The sequence below is a fragment of the Trichoplusia ni genome, chromosome 2 (genome assembly GCF_003590095.1).
Source record: "Trichoplusia ni isolate ovarian cell line Hi5 chromosome 2, tn1, whole genome shotgun sequence".
NCBI classification, from domain to species: domain Eukaryota; kingdom Metazoa; phylum Arthropoda; class Insecta; order Lepidoptera; family Noctuidae; genus Trichoplusia; species Trichoplusia ni.
In genome coordinates, this window is record NC_039479.1 from 2,319,886 (window position 1) to 2,340,669 (window position 20,784).

Consider the following 20,784-nt stretch of genomic DNA (forward strand, 5'->3'; position numbering starts at 1 on the left):
TGGTTAAAAATCTTTACCTTCCATCCTTCGGTGTAGAAAAGGTAAAAAGAAGACAATTTTTTTACCTTTGGTATTTTTTCAATGTCCTGAAAACTTTTCGTGGAATATCACCACACAACGCACGCTACGAAATCTTTACCGCCTAAAGAACTTTCTCCCACCCAAAACGAAACTGATGCTTGTGCAAACCCTAATTTTCCCAATCCTAGACTATGCCGACGTGTGCTACTTAGACCTGAATGCAGATCTCCTAAATAAATTAGATAGACTTCTGAATAACTGCATTCGATTTATTTTTAACCTTCGCAAATACGACCATGTGTCTGCTTACCGTACCCAACTGCGCTGGCTGCCGATCCGGGAGCGCCGAAGTGTACGAACTCTTTCTTTTCTCTACTCTATCTTGTTCTCTCCCACCCCTCCTGCTTACTTAACGCCCTATTTTCGTTACTTATGCGACAACCATGGCCGTGACCTTCGGTCTTCTAATAATCGTCTTCTCCTCTGTCCTTCTCATAGCTCTAGCTCTGTTCACTCTTCCTTTCTAGTCCAATCCGTTCTACTATGGAATGCCCTTCCTCTCGAAATCAGGACGTCCACAAACCGCAATGTGTTCAAATTAAAGGTTCGCAAATTGTTTCTTATGAAACTGGCAGAGTCGTCATCACAAGAATCTCACCTTGTCTAATATATTATATATGTATGTTTATGTAGATAATTTTACGTAATAGTATTCCCCGGTTATTTAATTGTATGTATTAGCTGTCTATTATATATATAGGTAGATATATTTGTGTGTATATGTGTGATTGTATATATTTTTAATTTCATCGACTGTCTTTTCTGATTATACACCCACTTCCCGTTTCTCTGCACCACCTCTTGGTTGACTGGTAGAGAATGCCTTTGGCATTAAGTCCGCCATTGTACTTGTTTGTATAAGAAGTATAAAATAAATAAATAAATAAACAACTTTACAACTTTATAAATCGAAAAATTGCCATTCTTTTCACAAAAGAAGGTCTGGAAAATTCACTGCTTTCTTAATAGCACGATTCTGGCCCCAGTTTTATTGACTATATTGTTTGGCTCATAAACACAATATTGGCGCTTTGACGCGTAGATACTTAAGCTGACATCAGGTGTCCTGTAATAGATTCAAACAAGTTACCTCATTGCGTGTTGTCTGGGGAATATGGCTGCGGGTTGAATCTAGGGCTGTCTGCGGTCTGTCGTGAGTCAAGATTATATGTTTGCGGTGGAACAAGGTGAAATTGAAGGATTTTGTTTATCAGACCGGTTTCACCACCGCCAAATAAGTTCCCGTTAAATCACTTGGCAGTTTTTTTTTTCATGCATGGCAATGGCAATTTTTTCGATTTATCTGCCTGATAGTACAAACATTTTAGACACATACACAAAGACGTCATGACTCGAACCCTGCTGCCCATTCAGCTCATGATCAAGGACTCCTGTTGGGTCCGTAACTTCGGCCAACCTTCAAGATTTGAGGAAAGTGAACTTGACTGTTCTTCCAACCACATACAGACCAGAGCGTGTAGACCACTTTTAGATGCGTTACTGGTTTACAAAAGGTTTGGATCTAGAGAATGGTGGTAAATTGGAAAATTTGATTTCCATATATGTAGGCGGAGAATGCGTAGGTCATATCATAGAGGGGTTTCGGCGTGTTGGTTGCGACGTGATCCGTGTACAAAGTGGTAAACCCACAGAACCCGCGTTGAATGTCCACGATAATGATTACGTTGCAATCTCGTTGTGGAATCGGTTTTCGAAGACGTGGTCAACATATTTTAGCGGAAAATCTGAAAACATAAAAAAATTATGGTACATCAATATGCCAAACAGCTGCAAGGATAAATTAAAACTTTGCTTTGCCTAGTAGGTATCCACCAACAAAACTGTAAAGTTGTATATTTTCTAGAATACCACTTTATCTCTGTGTTGAAGAAACAGCGTGTCGAGACCCGAGAATTTGTTACTCAAAGACGAATATATTATGTAAAACACAGATCACTGAATTTCTCTCTTAAAGGATGGAAAAATTTAAATCACTAAAGCAGATTTTATTTAAGTCTGAACTGTCTAACAAATGTGGCGTGAAAAAATCTTAGTTGTAAATTTTCTTGTAAATCTTTTTTCTTATGCTGTCTGGAGATTTAGGCAAAAGACGAATGGCTTTCTTTTTCATTATAAGTTATTGTTTGCTCTTTGAAATATTTCATTAGTTGTTTTAGTTCTGTAGGAATGACATTTTGGAATCACCCAAATAGTCAGCAACGTAATGTTTTCATAGTGGCTGGAAAAATACAATCTTTTTATAGCGGAGTATCTGAAACATTCATATACTCATACTTAAGACAGCTAAAGTCGGTAAAATTAATGTCTGAAGAAGGCCTCATTGATATATAAACTTTTTCCATTTGAGTAAATAAATATTTTGAGACAAATATTCACCTACTAAGTTTACTATTCTATAATGTGAGTTGACAACCCTAATCTTAGATAATTATGTTCGTGAAACTTGGTCGTTTGGGCCATCTTCATTAAACTATAGTGTATCCGCAACATGACATTATTATTTGACTTGAAGTAGTACGTTACTATAGGGCGAAATACATGACTTCGTTTTTACCTCTTGAGAAAATCAAACAACACTCTCATTAGGTGTAATTGTTAATGGTGTTGAAATGTATACTACCAAAACATTTATTTCTCCCTAAACACTATTTTTATTAATTAGACCATCAGCAGGACAAATTAATTAATTAAGTATGATACTATCCTGTTTCTGATACCAATATACTCTCTGACACACAGACCATACAGCATGGCCTACTCAAAACATGCTTAATTCCAAGATTCAATCAACAAAATCCTAAAACCCACTCTAGTCGATAAAACCCTACCTGTACCAAAATGCAGTTTTCTTCCTTTATCTAACAACAGTTGCTAGTTTTCCTTTTAGATGTACTTCAGAAAAGTGGTCTCCCACAAAATTGGTTCGAAAGCGTACAGAACTGGCCACATGTGTACAGGCTATTGAAACTTCTTGATAGATAGAAAGCTTTTCGTTAAACAATGGACCTTGCTCGATATATTAAATTATGTAGTACTATGTACCCAACAATAAACAAAGAATTCCTAGATCTTTTCAAGAATAACTTATGATTTTTTCAAACTTATATTATAAATACGGTAATTTGTGTGTATGTTCGTTACCTCTTCACAACCAAATGGCTAGAATGTTTTCGATGGAATTTGGTACATGGTGGTAGCTGACAGTTTGGATTACAATCTAGGCTTAATTTTAACTTTTCTAAAGGCGGGTAATGTTTTGCAGCTATAACCGACACCCAAGCGAGCGAAGCCGCTAGCAACAGCTGGTTTTGAATAAATAAGTGTCAAAATTGTCAAATTTTTAAAGCAGTACTAACACAATATTTTTTTTCATCATGTAAATTCTCTCTACTCGCCCGCTCAAACCGTACCTATATACATTCATCATAAAAAAACCTCACTAAACTTTCATTACTTAAGCCAGGTCCAATATCAAAACTGTCAATACAACACAACCTGCAAACAGTTAACAGATATTTATAGCACTCCTCGTCGCAGCCGTGTCGATATTACAAAGTTTTAATTGCAGCTGTAATCGTTGTATGCGCTGCAATCGATACAAATAAAATATTCAACGTGGAGTACAGTGAACGGGCAAACAACGCGGTGGCAGCTTTGGTTAATAAATGAATTGTTTATTTGCGGTCTAAATGTTTGTTAACACTATAGGACGTGATGTTATAGCTCCTAACCCAGGCTGGTTAGCCTTTGTAAAAGTTTAATGGATACTTTTCGTTTTTCTTTCCACTAGCGTTTTATTGAAGCAAGTGTCCGTTTAACGTGAATAACCAAAAGAACGGTAGTACGACTGTTGCGTTACAAATTACGAAAACTTTAAAAAAATAATTGTTTAAATAATAGGCGGACTGGCCACACTGAGGAAATTGTCGCCCATCAAATTTATGAATTAGTTATACTGCAACACCGAATCAATATTTTGAAACATTTCAATCTGTCAAGCCGTAACGGTTTATGATGTACAGCCTGGTAAGGCGGGAAGATTAACAACCACCGGAATCTTAGTAATAGAGATTAGTTTTTACCCTTTCGATACAGAACCCCAAAGCAGATAATACGAGTACAAAGCGCTTAACAACTTACTTTTAAAGAACATAGTTGTACTTACGAGCCACTTAGCCTGCTATCAAGCACATCGTCATATCATAGTAACATCAAGTACCATAAACAACCGCATGTGTCGGGAATGGTCCGCCTTAATCTACTCGGTTTGTCCTCTGGCTAAGATACATTGGTCATTCATGTATACTATAGAACGGCTTGTAGGCAATGCATGTGGAATTTATTGGTTTGCATACATATGTATGTACTAGCTGTTGCCCGCGACTTCGTTCCCGTGGGTAGAAGATATATGTTATGATTTATACCTGCCCTGTTTTTTCACATTTTCCATTGTACCTATCTTCGCTCATATTAGTCGCAGCATGATAGTTTATAGCCTAAAGCCTTCCTCGATGAATGGTCTATTCAACACAAAAAGAATTTTTCAATTTGTGCCAGTGGTACCTGAGATTAGCGCGTTCAAACAAACAAACAAACTCTTCAGCTTTATATATTAGTATAGAGTATAGATTAGTTTTGGTGGTGAATGGTAACTGCTGGTTATTCGTTTAAAGATAGGTAATATAGTTAAATTGCTACAATCAGTTTTATAGTTTTAAGTTTAATACAATAAGATTTATTGTTACTGATGATAAAGTTCTAAGCGAATATATATTTTCCTTACCGTAAATTTGTTTTAATTCATTTTCCCACTACTGGGCTAATATCTCACCAAAAGCCTGTCACTAATTTCTACCCCGAGCCACTTGAAACCAGCCCACTTACTAAACTATTAAAAAAATCCAAGGTGAAAATCTAAAGTATTAAATTCCAAGAAAAATAACTGCGTTAGAGACCATATAAAACCTTTCTTAGCCCGTACTTATGACTCAGATGTCGGCGTCCCATGCGTTCTATTTTAAGAGATTTGACGCAGTATTTTCACATTTTTATCTTACACACAGCTGTTACTCTCAATAAGACTAGGTCTTATTTTTAAGCTTACTGTCTACATTACATGGTTCAATGCACTACAAATCAGAGTGAATCTAGGCAAAATGAAGCTGGGATCTCGTAAATATGACTTTAAATCAATTTACGAGAATATTCCAAATCCTATTGATAGATAAATGGTTGAACTCGGATTGCAAAGTTGCAAGGCAATTGATGAGATTGTCTGAGACTGAGAGATCACGCTATTTGCAACGAATTTTAGAGAAGAGATGGATGAAGCGGGATATACGAGATTTAAGTTGATAGCGTCTTAGAGACCTTTTTGTTGAGACATATTTCCTTTATTTAAAATAAACACTTTTTTTAATAAAAGCATAAAAACGTTAAAGACTATAAAAAAGAACTGGCAGTGATTTAGGTTCCACACTGAGGAACCCCCTACGATTCGCGCCGTGTCAAGAAGTACCGCTTTCTGAATCATACCCTTGACCCAAACGCCCAGCAAGACCCTCTCAGATGCTGATCAAGGATCTTGGCTATTAAGCCATTGCCTGTCACGACTATCGGGACATTGATTGCCAAGTCAACATCCCACATGTCGAGAACCTCGTAAGCTTGTTTAACAATTAGCTATGTAATTTTGAACGTTTATTGGTGATGGTTGATAATGTATTAAATTAAAAACGTTGCATAGTAACATTATAAAAAGTAATAATATACTGAAATCCTTGTACCTCACATATGAATATATTTTTATTCATAAAAAAGAACGAGGTAAGGAAAATAGTTGAATAATTTTAAAAATTATAATGACTTATTAAACACAAATAATCCACAAATAACAGCAATTGAATATACTTATCTCCTTTAAAATCCGAGTCCTGAAAATACTCCGGTTAAGTAAAAAGAAAACAAGAATCAACTGTTCTTATTGGCTCCAGAGTTATAAGAGCCCCGTATAACTGCGTAACTCGAGGCAAAGTATTCCTTGACCCAACAATTTATGTTCAGTCACAATTTTATTGCTCTAACTTTGTAAGGATTCTAATTATACAATTTATACAGAACTAAATAAATTACTGCTGTTGTTAATGAAAGTTGTTAAATAGGTCGGTAGTAGTTTGAGAAGAATCTTAAGAAGTTATCACGGCTTTTTGTCTAGGTTATGACATTGTTTGGTTTTAAATCAACTTTTTCCTTCACGAACCATTTTATTTGCTGATTGTTTTCCCAAATAATGTTGAGGTCAGCATTCAGCCATATATCAACACTAGTGACTGCCGGTTTGTAGGAATTAGCCTCGAGAGGCTTTGACTACTAGAACTGACTAGACTGGCGATTCTAAACGAGAAACCTATAAAACATCAAGACGATTACTAAGGACACACGCTCCAGGGTCCGGAGCTCAACTTGTAGTTCGGACTGTAATTAAACAAGCAAGGGAAATTTAAAGTAAAATCAAACATATGGCACTCAAACATATTTACTTAGAGATATATATACCCAACTATCTATCCTACACAGACTTTGTCACTATGAATTCTATGTCAAAAACCAACCCTACCTACGCTACTTTAATACCACGTTTGTCATTAATACCTATTTAGGTTCATCCCACTCGTAAAATAATAGCAATCAAGGAGCTATGAATAGGCAGCTGGCCTATTGTGAGGTAATCAACACAATTGTTCAGGTCTATTTATTAAACCTCCTACAGACCAGTGAATACAACCTAATTATGAATTCATGAATTAAACACTTACTTTCAGTAATATTTATTTTTGTGGAGCTAGACTATTGGTAAAATTATACATTTTTACTAGGTATCAAATTTTGTCGGTTCAGAAGAATATGAGGAGTGACCTCCCATTAGACAGGCCTATGTAGAAAGTTTCGGACCCAAACAGAGTCAAATCATGAGTCTGAATGTTTAACTCGCTTATCTTGAATTCGACTTGAGAAAAATATAATTATGTCAGTTGTGTTTTGTTTTTAGCACAAGATTCCACTCTTCTCATAGCACCTATTAATATAAAACACAATTCCATTTAAAAACAAGAAAATGATCGTTTCTAGAAAGTTTCTAACTTTAAAAAAATAAATTATATATTTTATTTATCTTCATCTGATCACTTATCTGGATACCTTATATGGAGAATCTGATTATTTTACCGGTACTTGCAATTGACGCTGGCAAACGGCAGGTGTATAATCTGACCAGTTTTGCTATAAAAAAAAAACATTTATAAGGGCACTGTACGCATTAAAGTTCGATATCCTTTAAGTACTAATATGGTCCTATTAAAAATATTTTTGCTAAAATTATACTCATGAAAATGATAATGATGGAGAAAATCGTTACTTTTTCTAAAAAGGTACATATTAGCCTTATCAAATCGTCAAAATCTCAAATATATTCGTCTCAGAACTTTCTGAATTAAAAGAATGGTAAGTGGCGTGACTTACTAAATAATATAAACCTTTTTTCATTTTCAAATAATTTTATTTCATACACATAATACTATCGATGAAATAAAATTATTTGAAAATGAAAAAAGGTTTATTTTATTTAGTAAGTCACGCCACTTACCAAGGCGATTCGCCGTTAACCATTGAATTGTTACTTGTTAACGGGAACAAACGACATAAAATTTTACAGCACTCCACTAAAGCCCGATGATATTATAATAGCAAAATTTAATTAAATTCATGTTACAGGTGCTCTCGACGAAGCTATGATGCAGGCTTTAGAACACGATAGGATAGATTTCGTCAAACTTCTACTTGAGAATGGGGTGTCGATGCGCAAGTTCCTGACGATACCGCGGCTTGAAGAGCTTTATAACACCAAGAGTGGTCCAAGTAATACCTTGCGGTATATCCTAAGAGACGTCAGACCACATCTACCGAGAGGCTATGTGTACACTTTGCATGATATTGGACTGGTTATCAACAAGCTTATGGGCGGCGCATACAGGTATGTGCGATTTGGTTTAATAAGATGATTTTAAACGTGATCTATTTTGCCACTGACATCTTTAAAAAACGCATTGGCTTTTTTTCCGAGGAAGAGTAACATTTTTGCAGCTAAAAGCGGGAAAACGGAAAGCCAACTGTCGTATTTAACGCCAGTCAATAAAATAATTGCATTCGATTTACAAGATTTATTTTTAAAAGAAAGAAAGTGGATTTAAACTTTCAAACTGTTATCGCAACTCAATTGTATCCCTTGTCTGATTCTGAGAGAACTGCAATCGAAACTAGATTCAGCTTATAAAGTTTATTCTCATCCTTGTTGGATTACCTCCGCAGTTTAAATTCCTATTTCTTTGAGTTTGTTATGGCAAAAGCAACATTTGCTGTGATTTTTCGTTTATTTTGTTCTCAGCTTACATTTAATGTGAAGTTATAATATTAACGTAGTATTGCAACGCTTGCGACGCAGTTACAATTAAAGAAAACACATTTTTTAAAGTCAAGCGAAGCAGCAAAAATTTGTACTCAAGCTAATTGCATAGACTTGTTAATCACCCACGCGCTTTTGGAAATATTATATTAGCTTCATGTTTCTTTCAGTATCAAAGAGACTTTTACCGCCCTCAAACAACTTTAATTGTTAAGTTAACGGTGATATTCTTTTAACTTGACGAGTATATTTCGACAACTTTTTAAAAAAATACTCTTCCTAACTTTCTCTTTTTAAAGGCACGTGCAAGTGTTATCTATAACCGAAGTAACCCATGGTTAAATTAAACTTTTTATTGTACAATCGTACCTTAGATGACAATTTTATATCATAACCAGGTGCTACTACACGCGACGCAAGTTCCGTCCGATCTACGCAAAGGTGATGAACAAGAGCGTCAACGTACATCGGAACAGTGCCTCCTTCACCAGACACAACGCCGGTGGCCTCTCCCTCATCACTGGGTTCATGCCCGTCACCACTGAAATGGCACTCTTCGACTATCCTTTTAACGAATTACTTGTAAGTGTGATTGATTTTCCTTGTTACCTTCACTTATATGAGTTTCTCTATTAATACTTCTGACTGATTTTCGCCAACGGTGGTTTGTGTCGCAACACATCAACTGTTCTAATACAGTTGCACTGTCTGTTTTCATACTCCGATAGACGCAATCTGACACAGAGCAGATTTGGTGCCAAAATTATTGCTTTTACAGTGTTTTTGGGTTGAATTTTAATAGCTAAGTCAAAGCTCAATCAAAATCAAAAGTAATTTATTGGAATTATTCTACTAACTAGCATAGACTTGAAGGTCAAATTACATTACATTGTGTAGATAGTACCTTCTTAGACTGTTAGTTTTACTTTTTATTTTCGATAACTCACAACCCTATTAAAATCAAACTTAACACTACGTTCCTACCACAGATGTGGGCAGTGTTAACAAAACGGCATCAGATGGCATTACTAATGTGGACTCACGGCGAAGAGGCGTTAGCTAAGTCACTGGTGGCCTGCAAGCTGTACAAGGCGATGGCTCACGAGGCGGCTGAGGACGACATGGAAACCGAGGTCTATGAGGAGCTGAGGCATTATGGGAAGGAATTTGAAAACAAAGGTGAGAAAAAGGAGTGGAAAGAGCTTGCATGTGTATGGAAGAAGTATACTTGTGGACTTGCCTATATGGACTAGAATAGTTTTTATTTGAGCAAATAATATGGAACTTTTTTTCATCTGAGTTGTGTAAAAAATATCTAAAATTTTATTTATTTAAATTGGTTTAATCCTCTCTTTCTGAAATCTACAGTCCTGAGGATAATTACTTTTGGTTGTAAAACTTTCACCCCTTGATATTAATATAAACCCCATTTAAGTACACAGTTATATGTTTCGTTATATGTTCAGTATTTAAAGTCAACTGTATAAAATAATCGATAAAGTTGCCGCATAATCATCAAAGTTTTGATCTCATTTTATTTTATGACCAATTCTAATAAAACTTTGAGAAACAGATTGGTCGGTTTTGACGAAACTCATTTCTTTGAGTTCATAAGCTAACCACGCCTCAAATTTGTTAACTTTACAGACAGAGATAAGATATATTTGGACAGTAAAATTTATTTGTCTGAGTAAATATTTTATCTTCATTTTCAAAAAATAACTCTCCAAATTATTTTGAGGGATTATTAAATTAAATGACAAACGTTTAGCCAGTGCACAAGCAAACCAATTATAAACTTAACGGCGTCATAAAACTAGAGACGTGAGGTCTAGACACCTAATATGTTAGGCCGTAACTCTTAATTAACGACTCTCCTACGGCACTCATTTGGAATTTCATCGCCTTTAGCCTTGGAGCTCCTAGACTACTGCTATCGCCAGGATGACGACCAAGCCCAGCAACTACTGACTTGTGAACTTCAGAACTGGTCGGGACAGACTTGTCTAAGCTTGGCTGTCGCGGCCAACCATCGAGCTCTCCTCGCACACCCGTGCTCACAAATCATATTAGCTGACTTATGGATGGGAGGGCTGAGAACAAGGAAAAATACCAACCTAAAGGTAAATGCAATCTGTTTACTTATCCCCTCTTTTCTTTTAGACGTTCATCTTATTAACGCACAGACTTGTCATTCGCACATACAGAATGCGAAAATAAAGGAGACGTGTTCTCGTAGAGTAGTGAATTGTGATAGCATCTTACCGATTTTAGTGTTTCACGAACTCGTCCAATTAGTGGACGACTTGTGATCTGTAGATCTGTCATAAATATAAAACACGTCTCCCTTGTTAGTAGTGAAGGGCACGATCAGTAGAATTCGATGTTAGATCATAACTTAGACAATAACATACGAGGACCTCGATTGTAAAGATATTTGATGTCTGTGTGTCAATGAGTCGCTTTATATATTATAATCATTTGGAAATTCGCATGCTCTCTGTTTATGACGCCGATTTATGCAAGTCCAAACATGATTTTACTTTTAAACTAATTTTATTGAAAATGTGTGACAAATAACAGATTAACATTTCGACTCATAGACATGCACACAAGATTTTAATGTTAAAAAATGATATTGCTACCTCACTTGCACATAATCGGCGTCGAAACCCCGTTTCAATTAGAAACATAGCATGTACCGCTTAAGTCAAAGTGAGTTAGCATCGACGAGCGTTTCCTTTGCCACATCGGCTTTGTCGTGGTGTGTCAAGGTAATTCTGAGCCTGCTGTGTCCGCTGTACATTCTCCAACTGGAGTTCAAGTCGAAGGAGGAACTGCAGCTGATGCCGCAGACGGAGGAGGAGCATCTCGAGAACGAGAGTATCGAAGATGACAGGAGTACGAAGGACCCCACCGACGCCGAGGTAAGCTTTCGTGTTCTGTTGCTCACCATCTTAGCTTCATACCCATTTGGGAGTACCGCCACTATAGCCATTTGTTTTGTCACTTTATATCACAAACATAATACATTGTTTTTCAACAGGATCTCAAATTAGTCTCTTTGCGATGATACTAATTTTACCTTCAAAATACAATTCAGAACAATTCAATCCTAGCCGTAAAATAACCATACTTCTATGAAAATTTTAATTTGGTCTTTTATTTTATGAAAATATATTCAAAGAGAGTAATAAAATCACAGGTGATGGATTTTGTGCTCACATACATTTCATAATCGCCTCTAACAAAGAATATTAACTAAAAATGAAATGATTTAATTTCCAATTTCAGTGATTATATTTTATTAGAATAAACTATATGATTGTTGCGTATACGTAGGTTGGAGTTGCGAAAAGACGCACGCTATCTATCAAGAAGATAATACCGCCCGGACAGCAGAGTAAATCGACGAAGGTAGACGCGCATCCGACCTTAGTACTAGGTCTTCTGTGATACGAACACAAATTGCACTAATGTTACACACATTAGTAGAAACAACAACTCTAGATATCGAATAGTTAAAATCACTAAACACGATTGAAGTCAATGCACAACTATGTGTTTCAACGAAATAAATATCTACAAACGTTAGCATATATCGCACGATTTTACTTGTACGTGTCTGTTTCATGAGTCCCATTCACTCCACACAAAGTACCCAGTATTGTGTTCGTATTACATCAAATGCACACACAAAACGACCTTTCAATTGAACGATTCGTCGATAGCTTGGCGTTGAAGTAGGCTTACGTGGCGCTCCGTATATTTCAGCTTCTGAACACACTCCTTTACTGTCTTTACGCCCCTCTTTACGGGCCTCGTCATTCGTTTATAGCTCACCTTGAATTTTACCACTCCACGTACAAGGCGACCCTCTCTAAAGAAGCTCAATTTACGACGTCTTTCTAATTTACTCAGAGACATCGATATTAAAATTTTAACAAAAATATTTCGAGAATAATAGAAGAATTTTCTTGCTTTTGTAAACTTCTGCAGCGGTTTTACGACCACCGTAAAATATAATGACGACTCTAATTAAATGTTTTTGCCGAAGAGAATCCGAGGTGTAGCTAAAACGGAGACATTTTTTCTATTCTTTATATAAATTTGAATCTGCGTCGATGTGGATCGTAGTTAGATTTTATTATTTTCAATCTTATCTCAATCTGTCGTCTCAGCGCTCCGATGACATTTTCTACGTTTGCTCACTAATCGTTGGTACTTTGAGTTAAACTCAATTATTTACGACTTTCTTGACTCTTTAATTGAATGATATTGTTAAATGTAGCTTTTGAACCTCAGCTCTACACTTGATGTGATGTCGTGAGCTTTATATGGATAGAGTATGCGTTATTAATATAAATATCTGCTTATTGTCATGCTTGCGTCTTGATTCTTGTTCTAACGTACTGTCATCATCGTCGTCATCGCAATGGTCTTGAAGAATGACGCTGCAAATATTCAGACTTATGCCACTATTAACTGTTATATTCAACTCAAGCTTACTCTGAATGTTCTTTCTTTTACCAAGCCTTGTTCTATTTTTGACTATGTGAACATATTGTTGTAACGTTTATACGATTTTGTCTGGACTCAAGCAGGCGTTGATTGGCTCAGGGGCCGAATGCGAAACACGTGTCGATCAGAACGGGAAGGTTGGTAAAATAGGGTGGGAACCCTCGTACAGAGAGCTACCGGAGCCCCACTCGCCTGAAGACAAGATGATGAGGCCGCTCAGGCTAAAGAAGAAGATCTATGAGTTCTTTACTGCGCCAATCACCAAATTCTGGGCCGACTCGGTAAGTGAAAAACAAAACAATAAAACTTCATTCCAAGTACAGTGGATTCGTTTAATGTTTCCTTTTGTTACAAAACGGCTTCCAATATTTGGAAACGTTCTAATAAACATTTCATACGATTACATATTGCGAATAATACAGTTAGGGAACAATGCTCACAACCTTTCCATTGGTAGATTTCATAAAATCATTAGAGGAAAAATTCTGGCGTAATTTGAGCACAATGGAAAAAATAATGATTTTGGCTGCCGTAACCCTAATTCGTTTGCTAACCTTCCTTTATGAAACGGGGAAAGAAAAGTAACAAATATTATATCCAATCGTAGTCATTGTTAGAAAATTACCGACCAACTCCGCATAATAAATTGGAAGATTAAAATTACATCCTCATTGTTATCGTTTGCCCTTTTCTTTAATTTCACTTTTATTTCCTTTGTGAGATTATTATTTACACTCGCGGCATTCCACCGTTGTGAAAACACCTATGAATTATTATTCTCTTCTTTAATGGTCTTAATTTGAATTAACCTTTATAAAAATGCTATTGATAAAGCACCGGTATGCAAAGTAGAATCCAACTCTTCGCGCAAATAACCTTAATTATTCTAATTATCCGAACTTGTATAATTTTACACCATCGAGACTCGTTTAGTAAATTCCTTTGAAGACTTAAATTCAGACGAAGTACTTCACATGAAGCAAATTCGTAATTGCTCTACAGTTTAGTGAATATTGCATTTAGCTGAAAAGGTAACACTAAATTGCAATCCTCTTTACGGCGCTAAATTAAAATTTGACAAGTACTTTGGCATTTGAATATGAAATTCTAGATATTTTATAATTTTACCAACCATACATGCAGGTACACATGTATATCAGACAGCTTTGCCATCTAACTTTAATGTAATGGCACACGTAAATTTTTTTAATCATAAATATTCTCAGTTTAATGAATTCTTGAACAGCTATAAATAAACATAAGCAGGACACTTCCTTAAGCCAACAAATCTATTCAAATTATCTTCGAATCCCAAAGGAGCATAATCAATACAATATTCATGAGGATATTTTGTCATCGTCTGCCCTGAAAGCCAAACGACAAATCAATATTCAATCTTTTTATTTTCACCCTTTCCATCTAACGGAATCATTTCTGCGTTAACCTAGGTCACCGAGAATCGTGATTGATGTTCTTCTGTTTATTTTTTCAAAATCAATAGAAAAAAGCCAGCGAGCTTTAATACTTCTAGAATTTTGGTAAACAGATACCCATTGATTTTAAATAAGGTTTTTTAACTGAGTTGCTGAAGAAGACAATTGTAGTGATCAGAAAATTATTGTGATGGGTAGTTGAGTTATTGAAAAATGTAGGATTGACTACTATTTTCCTGATAACTGTCATAATTAAATGATGAAACGGTTTACTCATGCTTATTTATCGGGAGTGCCCGACTAGTTTCGAACCCAACCGGAGTCCTTAATCCTAAATCAGGTCGACTCCCGACCCCGCTGCGTCAGCTCATGATTAATATATAAATTTATTTACCGATAAATACGCGTGAGTAAACCGTTGCATCATTTAATAATGAATCAAGCTCACGATGGCTACTAAAAAAAAACATTTCATTATAATGAGAAAACTTAAATTTTCTTCGAGTACTCTACACTTTTTAATTTTTTCGTTTCAGATTGCCTACATATTGTTCCTATTGATGTTTACATATACAGTATTAGTCAAGATGGATCCGACGCCATCTTGGCCGGAGATTTATTCTATTTGTTATATATTAACGTTCTTATGTGAGAAGATAAGGGAAATCATTACGTCCGAACCTGTTGCTATTAGGTAAGTTATTGGTACTTTGCATTCTCATAATTCTTATCCATTCTTCGTTTAGTCTTTTAAATGGTACAAACGAATTGATTCAATTGGATTTATGAAATGTATGTCAGCTCGTAACCACGGCCGGTGTAACCTGTCGGACTTAAATCAACGAAAATTCGCGTCATTCTTTTATTATTATCTGATGTACAATTTTTATCCTGTAGGTTTCCCTCAGTATACCCAGAGTCGTATTAAAATGGCTTAATTAGTAAAATACTATTTAATTATACATTCTAGGCGAAGAATTTCAGTCGGTGAATTTTTTTGAGTATATTACTGACATGCTCACGAAAAACTACATGTAAGTTTTACTCAACAAGAGCGCATAATGACGCCCAATAATTAACCCCTTTATTTGCGACCACGCAACCTCGCGATCAATCATTGAACCAAACGATAGCAATTTGCTATCGTATCCTATTTACAAATTAATGAGGCGCACTAATCTGTTAAAGCTATGCGGGACCACATTCCGGTAATTAAATTGCATTTTAATTAAGTCTCGGTCATTTATATACGGGTTGTATAGCTTGAAATCACTTTTAAAGAGCTTCAGTCATAAAATTAATGAGCTTATATAACTTAATGAACAAAGTTATACTCCAAATGGTACCTAAATATACAATGCTAAACAACTTTATTCCATAGTATAGTCAACAACAGACGACTCGCGCCGTTGTACGCGCACGAAGTACATTATCCCAAAAAAATTATAGCCTTCGATGTTGTTCAGGCTAATTATATACGATTATAACAAGGATAAGATCGCACAAACCTTGATACTGAAAAAGCTTAGTGGTTGAGGTCACCACGCCAAGCTCACTGTGTGTGACGTGTCGCAGGTTCGATCCCCGCGTGGGACAAGCATTTCTGTGATCTGTGAATGCTGTTCTGAGTCGTGAATTTTTGTGAAACCCCTCGCGACACAAGGACTTAAATCCTTACTGCGGGATTCGTTTTAAAAATACAATCAGTCATAAAACAATGTCTTTACAGACATAAGTTCAGCGTATGGGCGTGGAATCTATGGAACACGTACGACGCGGGTTTCATAATATTCTTCCTAGTGGGTCTGACCCTGAGGCTCAGGGCGGTCTCCATGGACGTCGGCAGGGTCATCTACTGCGTCGATATTATATACTGGTACTTAAGGATATTAAATATATTGGGAGTTAATAAGTACTTAGGTAAGATGTTTCTTATTAAGTAATAATATTATTCTCGTGTTTTATTAATTAGATCGTAAATTAATCTCATAACTGATTTTGCTGTCTGATATTCTCTTCGTTGCTCGTTGATTTCCAAAGCTTGGAAATTTCCATTTCCAAACGTGTGCCAAATTGGTAATTTTTGCTCTTCTCGGTTCAATATGAAAGCGAGTTTTAACCCAACAGTGATATGACATTAATTTAAATTATAAAGTTCTGAAATGATTACTCGATGATCGATAATATTTGCATCATCTTCCTAAATTCTATTACCATACCAACAGGTCCTCTAGTCACAATGATGGGTAAGATGGTAAAGAACATGATATACTTCGTGGTGCTATTACTGGTGGTGCTAATGTCGTTCGGTGTGGCGCGGCAAGCGATCTTGTATCCAGATGAAGAGGCCAGCTGGCATCTTATCAGAGAAGTAAGTCTAAAACTTGAATATACAAAGCCGATTTTAGGTACAAAGATTAGTAAAGATAACAAAAGTTTTGAACTTAAAGATGATAGAAATTTTAAATTAAACAAAGTTGAGGTTAAGAAAAGTCCGCAGACTCACAGCCCGCAATGGGATTTTGAAAGTAAAACGTAAATAGTTTTTTTATTAAGTTAGATTAAGTATTTAGATCCAATATTTTTTTAAATAAATGATTATGAAAGTATCATCAAAACACATATTTATGAATCATACTATTGAATTATACTACTGTGAACCAACCGTACTTTGTATAAGCCATGCCGGAACTCCAAATCCTTTAATCATAAATTTGCGTGAAACGCAAATAACGGCATTAAAATGTATGTTCAAAATCACATAATACCTTTAATCACGGGTTTCACATACATTTATTAAACTAACACCACCATCTACCTGAATTTCCATATGTTTACCAGATCCAAATACTACTAACATTTGCAGGTGTTCTTCCAACCGTACTTCATGCTTTACGGAGAAGTGTTCGCCGAACAGATGGCGCCCCCTTGCGGCCTGCCCGGCCTCGAGGAGTGCCGAGTGGGCCACTGGGTCCCCCCTGTGGTCATGAGCGTGTACTTGCTCATAGCCAACATTTTACTAGTCAACCTTCTCATAGCTGTCTTCAATAACATCTTCATTGAAGTCAACGGTGTGTCGCATCAGGTTTGCGGCAAAATCGTTAATTGTCGTAGCTTCGATGTTGTTTTAGTGCCTGTTGCGAGATTTGATTACGTTACGGTTGGAGATCGAGGATTTATGATTAGTAGACTGTAGATGTTCACTTCGAACTAGAAAAAAGGGTTTCTTCAATATTTGCTATTACACTAAATATTTTGGGCATCGAAACGATGAAGTAAGACGAAAGACTTTGTTTCAGTAAATGTTTAAGAAATAATTTCGTAGTACAGAGTGAACTAGTCGACATAGGTGTGATCGTCTATCATCCAGAGTAGTTTAGACATTTGGGTAGTTTTAGTGTATGAATAGTATTTAGTTCCGGTATTATAAGTTGGATTAATTTATTTTTATTTTATTCTAACTTACCTATTTAGTTCTACCCATTTTATTTGACCACCATTTTACTTTGAGCTCCCGTTGTCCGTAGATTTTCTTCCAACCGTACTTCATGTTGTATGGCGAGGTGTTCGCTCCAGAGATCGACCCTAAGTGCGGGAAGAACCCCGGAGAGCCCAAGTGTGTGACCGGCAGGTGGATCACGCCGGTCGTTATGACCATATACCTGCTCGTCGCGAACATTTTACTCATAAACCTACTTATTGCCGTCTTTAACAATATATTTAATGAAGTCAATGAAGTCTCGCATCAGGTTTTTTATTTTTATTTCTTTTAATTTTATGTTTTTAGTGTTCTGTACCAGAACATTTACGTATGACTGCCTTTTTGATGAATTTTAATCGCAATATACGCAATATTTCTGAATAAGAGTAATTATTTTATGTTATATCGTGTGAAAATGACAAATATTTATTACAAGACAATAAATTACTTCAAGTGATATTTTCATTGTTATTGCTACTCACAATAACTTTAAAATTTTGAATGATACAGAACACTAATGCACGAACAATCATGTGCATTTTGCTTTTTGTTAGAATTTTGAATAAACATTTTCTTTGTTTTTGTAAATGTTTATTTCTGTTATTCATAATTCTAACTAGTATTGTTTTGCATGAAAAAAAATATCATGTGTTAAAATTTATTAATTTTATCACATGGTAAAATTTATCCACTGTAGCTGTTTTCGATGTTGTCACGAATTATGTCACGTTTAGTTTATTATGATTTTGCAGAAAGTTTCAAAGTATTTTCTTTATAGTATTTCAGTTATATTTTACCTTTTAAATTTTTAAGTAAATTTTCTAAGACAACAAAATTCAATTAACCACAATCAAATAGCTGAACAGATCACTTCATCATTCAACCTTTGCAGGTATGGATGTTCCAAAGATTTACAGTAGTTATGGAGTACGAACGCAAGCCGGTACTCCCGCCGCCACTGATTACGCTCTGTCATATATACGCGATAGGCAAGTGGGTGACCAGGAACGTGTCCCATAAGAGGTTCCAGTATGATAATGGGCTGAAGCTGTTCTTGGAGAAAGAGGATATGGAAAGACTTTACGATTTTGAGGAGGAGTGCGTTGAAGGGTATTTTAGGGAACAAGTAAGTTTTTGATGTTTTATTTTTGCTTCAATAAGTGCTGTAGTATCTTAACACAAAGAAAAAATATAGAGTCTAACCTCGAAAATTGGTTGTCCCAAACTTGTGGTTGTTTGCCTCAAGGCATATTATGATTATGTAGTAAACCATATTGAATTCAGTCCTTTCAAATCTTTTAATTTGTTGCAGGAAGTTAAGTTGTCTAATTCAATAGAAGAGAGAGTAAGAAACACAACTGATAGGGTAGAACATATCACGACCAAAATGGAAGACTTGAATCAAAAAGCTAATTGCCAAATACAATCGGTTCAGGTAACATTACTTCTATTTATAATTTCACTTATACTCGTATAGAATATAGTTAGACAATGTTTTGCTAAAACATTAAGATACAATTTTCAAGTATTTCATCACTGAAATGATCTTAAATAGACTGCATGTTGTCTTTTTTCTGAAATGAAATGTTCTTCTTCCGTGTTATAAAACAATTGAAAAAATAATAATTTTAAAACCATTCCACAATACAATAACAATTTGCTTAGTTTGACACTAGATGGCGTTGTATGAAAGTTGTGGATATTATTTACATTCCAGAGTGTAGAATTTAGGTTAAGGAAGTTAGAAGACGTGGCGGAACAAACAATGAACCACTTAGCTGTGATACACCGGTTCATGGCGACGCATCCGTCGCTAGTGAACCGCGGCTCCACGGACACGCTCGGGCCGCCGCCGCCCACCTTCCAGGCGGGGGCCGCCCGGCTCAGGACCGCCAGCGACCGCTCCGAGGTAACTATTGTTAGTACACCTTTATGAGGAACTAGATCTTAAAGATTCCATTATTGATGGTACTTTACTTAAGACTATGGATGAAATTGTACATGTAGATATACAAATTGATGTAGATGATATTTTTTTCTCTAAAGAATAATGCATTGGAGATGGTGCGAAAGATTTCAAAACCTTGGTGGTTATGAAAGATTTTTTGGCGGAATGTACAATTTTGATCTGTAGTAAAAGATCCAAATTTACTGTTAATCTATTATGTGTTTTGATGTTAAACCCAACGAAAATGCTTGACAACACTAATTGCAACGTTTTTTGTTTACCATTAGCATGTTAACTATATCGATGTCTTGCGTTTATGCTGATTTTACCTTTTGTATTTCATTCAGTGTTTGTGTCCCCACCTAACCTGCAGATTGACCTGATTATATTGATACTTTCTTTTATATGACCTTCACTATAATCATACTAACTATTCTGAGAAAACCAAACAGTCGTAAACTATGAGTTATTTGCCACAAATATGCGACGGGAAGTCTCAACATAAATTCTGGCAATCTGTATTCGCTTCAATGTATTTGGTTCGACGTCATTCGGAGATTTACATGCTATCAATATTCAATACAGTATTTAACAGTAATATGCAATATGCATCATAAAGTTATGATCAAACAGGAAAGGGTAATATAACGCTAGCAATCCCCGGCTGCACTCACAACTTCAAAAGTTAAACGTAACTGAGGAAATTGTATTACACCGAGTTTAAACCGGTGTTACTGTAAACTTCTTGTTTGCCTTACCGGGCTAAGATATTCTTGAAAAATAACTTCATTTTTAGTTAAAATGTTTCTAAGATAGGTTTTGCTTTCGTGTCATCACTTAG

The 20,784-nt window shown here is 35.8% G+C and overlaps 1 protein-coding gene across 3 annotated transcripts in view; it reads left to right on the forward strand.

The window, feature by feature from the left end:
* Positions 1-20,784, forward strand: part of LOC113502870 (transient receptor potential cation channel trpm) — a 221,897-nt gene that overhangs the window by 189,537 nt on the left and 11,576 nt on the right. For all 3 annotated transcript variants that reach the window (XM_026884607.1, XM_026884616.1, XM_026884624.1), the window contains 13 exons: positions 7,873-8,131; positions 8,959-9,142; positions 9,550-9,739; positions 10,472-10,683; positions 11,335-11,487; positions 13,162-13,362; positions 15,051-15,208; positions 16,244-16,434; positions 16,740-16,885; positions 18,042-18,263; positions 18,888-19,121; positions 19,308-19,430; positions 19,713-19,913. In XM_026884607.1, coding sequence (XP_026740408.1) covers positions 7,873-8,131; positions 8,959-9,142; positions 9,550-9,739; positions 10,472-10,683; positions 11,335-11,487; positions 13,162-13,362; positions 15,051-15,208; positions 16,244-16,434; positions 16,740-16,885; positions 18,042-18,263; positions 18,888-19,121; positions 19,308-19,430; positions 19,713-19,913 — 2,474 coding nt within the window. The remainder of the gene's footprint in view (positions 1-7,872; positions 8,132-8,958; positions 9,143-9,549; positions 9,740-10,471; positions 10,684-11,334; positions 11,488-13,161; positions 13,363-15,050; positions 15,209-16,243; positions 16,435-16,739; positions 16,886-18,041; positions 18,264-18,887; positions 19,122-19,307; positions 19,431-19,712; positions 19,914-20,784) is intronic.